Raw genomic sequence first — 6,110 nt, 5'->3', positions numbered from 1 at the left:
GACAAGCCTTATCCTCCCTCACGTGCACTTATAACGGCCTATATTCTTTATTCAATTCAACCCCACTACCCATTAATGTCTCTTACATGTCTTCTCTTATCACCAAAATGGTCCACCCCTTTCTTTCTTTCTTGTGTTGTTATACACAAATTCATGTTATACATTGATGTGGAACTACTCACAATCTTTGGCATGTTTAGACTTGACAACTAGAACGTGAACAAGATTGATACAAAGAGCGGAAAAGGTTTTAAAATGTCCTTAACGTTTTCTTTAGGTTTAAAAATGTTATTTTGTAACAACACAATGATATGGTAAGTTGTAAGTTGGTGGAAAAATGCCCTCTTCTAATTCTACATGCTTAGTCCTAACATGTAATACTGGATTTTTATGGTCATGTACAGGGCACTCAAGTTGTTACAAAATTAAGTAGAGCAATCTTGACATATATTCCAATTTCTTATCCAAAACTATTGCAAAGCATAAAGAGAAATTTTTGTTGATAGTGAGGTTCAAATCTACAACTCAAGCGCGGAAAGTATTTCCACGGCCCCTTCTTTACCATTGAGATATCAATTACTAGCTATTGTGAAGGTGATTAATGAAGGCAAATGCTGCAATTTCAGCTTGAACCTGATCAGAGAGGGGTTACAATAATTGAAGAAACACACTAATGTCAAGGTGGAGCATTGTTTCAGAGAGGCTAACGAGGTAGCAGATCATTTAGTCAAACTTGCGGTTAACAGTCATAATGAATCCTTATATAACTCCTATCATCAACTTCTTGTGGGGGCTAAAGGTCCATTCCAACTCGACAAGAACCAAATGCCTTCAATAAGGACCAAATACGATGAGGCAATTTTTTTTTGTTAACTAGTCGTATAAGTAGTCTAGTTTTGCGAGGGGTGGAATGTCTATATATTTCTAGCTTCACCTCCCCTCTTTTTTTAAGGATAAAGCCGTGGTTATCCTTGTGTTGTAATCGGAGGCTAAGTCCAAGTCCTCTTGTAACTTTCTTTCTGATTTATAACACCTCAGACGACGAAAATTTATAAAATAAAATAAAAGGCTTCCAATTCTCTATAGATCACTGTTTTTTATGAAGAACAGAGAATACCATTATTCTTTCAAATTTTTATATTCAAAGTAAGTTTATGAATATATTAAATTCTGTGGACTCAGAAGTAAAAGTTTGAGTTCTTAATTTCTCAAAAATAAAATAAAATTGAAGAGGACAAATGGGGAGAAATTCAAAATGTTTATATATTATACTTTTTTTAGAGGTTAAAAACAATATCAAAAGGTCAATACACACCCAAAATAACACATACTTTATTATGGAAGAAGAATTAAAAAAAGAAAAGCAAATTAGACTACATACTAAGTGAAAGACTACTAAAATTAGCTATCATCAAATAACCAATCGCTATACAGAATTAGCGATGAATTTTACTGTTTAGCTACGTAACGACAATTCCTATTTATTTTTTTAGTAGTGTATATTATTATTACTAGTTCTTTGTCTCTTAATACTCCCTGAATTACCAGAATCATTCCCATTAGATTTCTCCATAACTTCTTTAAGTGCTTCTTGAATTGATCTTAGACAATATTGCATTTGATCATCATCATTATCATTATCATTATCATTGATCGGCCACGTATCGTCGTCGTCTTGTTGTTGATCCCTTGTTATGAACAAGACATTTCTCACACGTCCACCAAGTGTAGTTATTTCAGCCTTTAGTGTTTTTAACCTTAGAGATTTTAAGGTCTTGATTAGGTCATGTAAAAGATCAGACCTATCTTCACAACATAATGAAGCTTTGATCATGAAATTTCCTTCTTCATTATTGCAATAATCAACTGCTAATTCATTAATCTCAGTTGGGATTAGTGGATTTGTTTGGGCTATTTGTGATGTTTGTCTCTTTAGCTCCTTTACATGTTGTATCACCTCAGCTAATAGTGATGCTTTATCTGTCTGTGCAATATTAAAAAAAAGACATCAAGTAAAACTATAAAGATATATTACATTGAACATGGAAAAAAAAGTTCAATATTCTATGTTCTAATAGTGTATATACACACAATCAGGTGTATAGGTGCAATAAGTAGTTCTACTTAATAATATTGATTGTTGACCTACTTAGGGGTCTGTATGGATTCTCCAAAATTGTTGTCATATCTATATGTCAGATCTCTCAAAAATGCACTACTTTTGCAGGACACGATATGTACTTGTCGACATTTTTGAAGAGTCTGAATAACATAGCTTTATATGACATTGGACAATTTTTCCCTCGTGAACTAATTTTTGAGATTGAGTTAGACTCAAAATTTATTTATTTACTTTGATATCAAAGTTGGGTTTATTTCAATTATTATTACCGACCTTGAACCCCCATATTATATTATTCACGCTTCAAATGTCCAACTCTGAATATAAGATAGAATACTAAAGAATCCCATAAAGGAATAGATAATTTCTTTACTTAAACATCTTCGCCTCATAAACTAACTTTTCAAACGAAATTAGACCTAAAATCCATTTCATTTACAAAAAGTAATTCCAAATGAACCACAAAAAGTGGATTTTGAGGCTAGGCATGGGAAGGATTATTTAGAATTTTTTAAGTATGAGCATGACTGACAAGAATGCTTTGTTTGTCTGCCTTTTAACCTCTATTTTTTTCCTTTTGTTGATTTTATATGCTTTTATTTTGACTAATATGTACCTCAACATTAAAAAAGTGGCAAATAGATTTTCATGGAAGCTTTTTAACTGCTCCATTGTTTCTCTTTATCATATAGCGACATTAACGTTGCTTTTCCTAATTTCCTCGAAATTAAGAATACAATCAGTGTAATGATCAAAAGTGCAACAATTTTTATAGTGTACCTAAATACAGTGTACTATTATTTTTACTGTCTCAATTTATCTGATACTATTAATTCGAATTATGAGAGAGATCTTTTACTAGAGTTGGAATACGAGTGTAACGACTTAGAGTAATAGTACTCCAATGTGAAGGAATTCGGAGTATAAGCGCCAACATATCTATTTTTGATTAACTTTTTTTAAAAAAAACTTTATATATTAGTATATTTTAACTATATAAAAAAATACTATGAGTCAAAAAAAAAGATTGTTTAACCCTCCAAACAGTAAAAAAAAATAAAAATGGAATGGAAACAGTATTGGGCATGATCAAAATAGTAATAGTCATTTATACTTGATATACAAAAGTACTCATTTGTGTAGTGTAAAATTTCGAGTATTCGTTATCATCATCCTATCGATCCTAGCTATCCAAAATGAAAATCTTGAAGGATCTAAGTTAAGGTGCTTGATCATGGAAATTTTTCATTTTTTCAAAGTTGAACGCCAAAAAAAAAAAAAAAAAAGTCAGAAAATTTCGAAATTCAACATTGAATTTCATAATTTATAAGAAACTGAAAAACAACTTAAAAGTGTTTTTACTTCAAATTATTCATAAGAAGTCAAAAACAACATCTCCAATTGTATTCATGATCAAATAACTCAAAATTATCTTACTTTGATAACAAAAACTACTTCTTTTTCAAATTTCAAAATAAAATATAGTCAAACGCCCACTAAATGTCGAAACTAGAAACAAAAAAGAACTTAATATAGGGTCTAGAACCCTAACAAGGAAATCAAAACAAATATAAGATAATTAACACACACTTGGTATTCAAACTTGCAACCTAAAATACTTTATAAAATTGCACTAGAAATATCTGTATATACATATAGATAGGGAAGTAAATTCAATTAATTAAACATGAGAAATTAAATTAAGAACTTACTTTAGTAGTGCTTGGGAGAAGGCTACGTAATTTAGCAAGATGATTATTGATTCTTTCTCTACGTCTTCTTTCAGCTTCACTATGATTTTTTGAGGCAGCAAGTGCCTTTGCATCCATTATTTCTTGAGAATTCATCATTTTTTGCACTTCATTATGATGTTGACATGGAAATTGAGGTATAATTTTGTTGAATAAATCTCCATAATATGATGATCCATGAATAATAAATGGATCTTCAAGTGTGTTGAAGCTATTCCATGGAAGAATTGATGATCTATTTCCACTTCCATACATAGCTTTGATATATATCCTGAGGAAGATTATATATTTATGAGCTTAACTTTACTAAATCGACAAAAAACAGTCTGATGTACAAAGTATATATTTTGTGTTCATACATGAGGTTGTATCTTAAAAAAGTCTATTCTGACGCATATTGATGGAACTTGTGATTTATATATAGGTTTATTAGATGGAGACAATTTTATCGTTAAGGCTTACTTTTTTTTCTATACGGACAATATATACGATAATACAATTCTTACACTATCAAGTTACCTAAATGAGAAAAGGTTAATTATGACCTAAATAAAAACTACAAGTAGTCGTTAAAAAAGTATGCTTCTAAAGACAATACACTTAGCTATGATTTGATCATAAATTTTAAAGTTGAAATTTTGAAACTTGAAATTTTAAATTTTGAAGTTGTGATATTCAAAACATGATATTTAAATAGAAGTAAAATTTCTCTCAAAACATAGTGTGAACCACCAGTTTTTGAAAGTTGAAACTTTTTTAAAGCTATATTTTCAAAATTTATATCGAAATAGATATTTGAACATAATTTTTTTCAAATTCTTTGATCCAAAATTTATCATCAAAAGCTAGCTAAGTATAATATAGAAAATCTTTACATTTACTAGTATATATAAGTTAAATCTTTACACCTAGCTCTATGAGTGTGAAGTGTATGATTGTTTAAAATCACTACAAAACAAGTTTGAGGTTGAAGAACTTTAGACTTGTTTGATAATCATCTTTATTCTTTTTTTACACAAAAAGAGGAAAAGTAAGAATAATAAAGAGAAGGGGATCAAAAACTTGGATTCTACTTCATTTATGATAAAAGGAGAATCGTAAGAGATCAATGAAAGATGATGAAAAGACATAACCTTTATATTTTTGATGGCTTTGTGTGCCTTTCCACTTGTTGTCCTCTTTCTTTTTTTAAAACTCACCCTTTCTATGCTGTTTGTTTTCTTTTGCAACACAAAACTTTGTGAAATGGGAGGATTGAATAGAGTATTTGATCCTATTTATCCTAGCATCAACTAGGCCTTTTGTTTCCTATGCCTTTTTCTTTCCTATTGGGCCCTATTCAACATAGTATGTTCTCTTTCATTCCACACCTCCATTTCCACTATCTTCTGTTTTCATCTGATGTCTGATACTCATATTAAAGCCCGACTATTTTGAATTTGTATTGCATAAGGGCCCATTTGAGGGGAAGCGCTTCCTAGTAAAGGTTCTTCCATATCCAAGCTCAACTCTATGTCTAATACTCACATTAAATCCCGACTATTTTGAATTTGTATTGCATATATAAGGGCCCATTTGAGGGGAAGCGCTTCCTAGTAAAGGTTCTTCCATATCCAAGCTCAACTCTGAGACCTTAATAAGGGAGGAACAACCTCATCCACACCACATCCTTTGGTGGTCCATCTCCACTATCATATATAGTGGGTAGTTTCTATCCTTTAATTTAATTCCTATTTACGGCATTCTTTTTTCTCTTTCAAGTATCCCTTTCTATAGCTATTTGATTACGAGCTAGCTCGTTTGGATTAACTGGTTGTAAATAGTCATTAAGCTTTAAGTGTTGGACAAGTAAAAGTGAATAAGGGAGCATAATTAGTTACGATCCCTCTGCTTTTAAAAATAGATTTTCACTTCTACTTATCATATTTAATATTCTCTAAGACATAATATTAAACATCAATTAATAGAAATAGTATAATAAATAATTATCAGTCATTATATTTTTAATGAATATGTGTCAAAGTGAAAATATAACAAGTAAATTTAATCAAAACCATCGAAGTTGATATCATTGTCCATTTGAATAGTGAGGAAGTATACTCTTTCTTCTTATCTTGTGTCTAATTAATGAGATAATTGTAATTTTTCTTTTACTTTGGCCTTGGTAAAGCCCCCATGTTCATCTATTATTATTATAATATATAGTTTGAATATACTCTCTTTCTCATGGATAGCTA

At 30.4% G+C, this 6,110-nt stretch overlaps 1 protein-coding gene across 1 annotated transcript; it reads right to left on the bottom strand.

Annotated features, from left to right (window-relative positions):
* Positions 1 to 1,480: 1,480 nt before the first annotated feature.
* LOC125828173 (transcription factor bHLH30-like) lies at positions 1,481 to 5,119 on the bottom strand. Its single transcript, XM_049507493.1, has 3 exons — positions 5,007 to 5,119; positions 3,835 to 4,130; positions 1,481 to 1,984 (listed from the first exon to the last, which is right to left on the bottom strand). The coding sequence occupies exons 2-3, from the start codon at positions 4,126 to 4,128 to the stop codon at positions 1,490 to 1,492; spliced, it is 789 nt and encodes a 262-aa protein (XP_049363450.1). The 5' UTR covers positions 4,129 to 4,130; positions 5,007 to 5,119; the 3' UTR covers positions 1,481 to 1,489.
* Between the last annotated feature and the right edge of the window lie 991 nt (positions 5,120 to 6,110).

The sequence above is a fragment of the Solanum verrucosum genome, unplaced genomic scaffold, assembly GCF_900185275.1.
Source record: "Solanum verrucosum unplaced genomic scaffold, falcon-dt-bn FXZP01000053.1, whole genome shotgun sequence".
Lineage (NCBI taxonomy): Eukaryota > Viridiplantae > Streptophyta > Magnoliopsida > Solanales > Solanaceae > Solanum > Solanum verrucosum.
Note: the sequence above shows the minus strand (reverse complement) of the source record. Positions and strands in the feature narration are given on the sequence as shown.

Excerpts from the sequence above, each read along its gene's own strand:
- LOC125828173 (XM_049507493.1), bottom strand. The coding sequence starts at position 4,128 with ATGTATGGAAGTGGAAATAGATCATCAATTCTTCCATGGAATAGCTTC. Across the intron at positions 1,985-3,834 it reads TTCTCCCAAGCACTACTAAA|ACAGATAAAGCATCACTATT; the intron begins GTAAGTTCTTAA and ends AATATTGCACAG.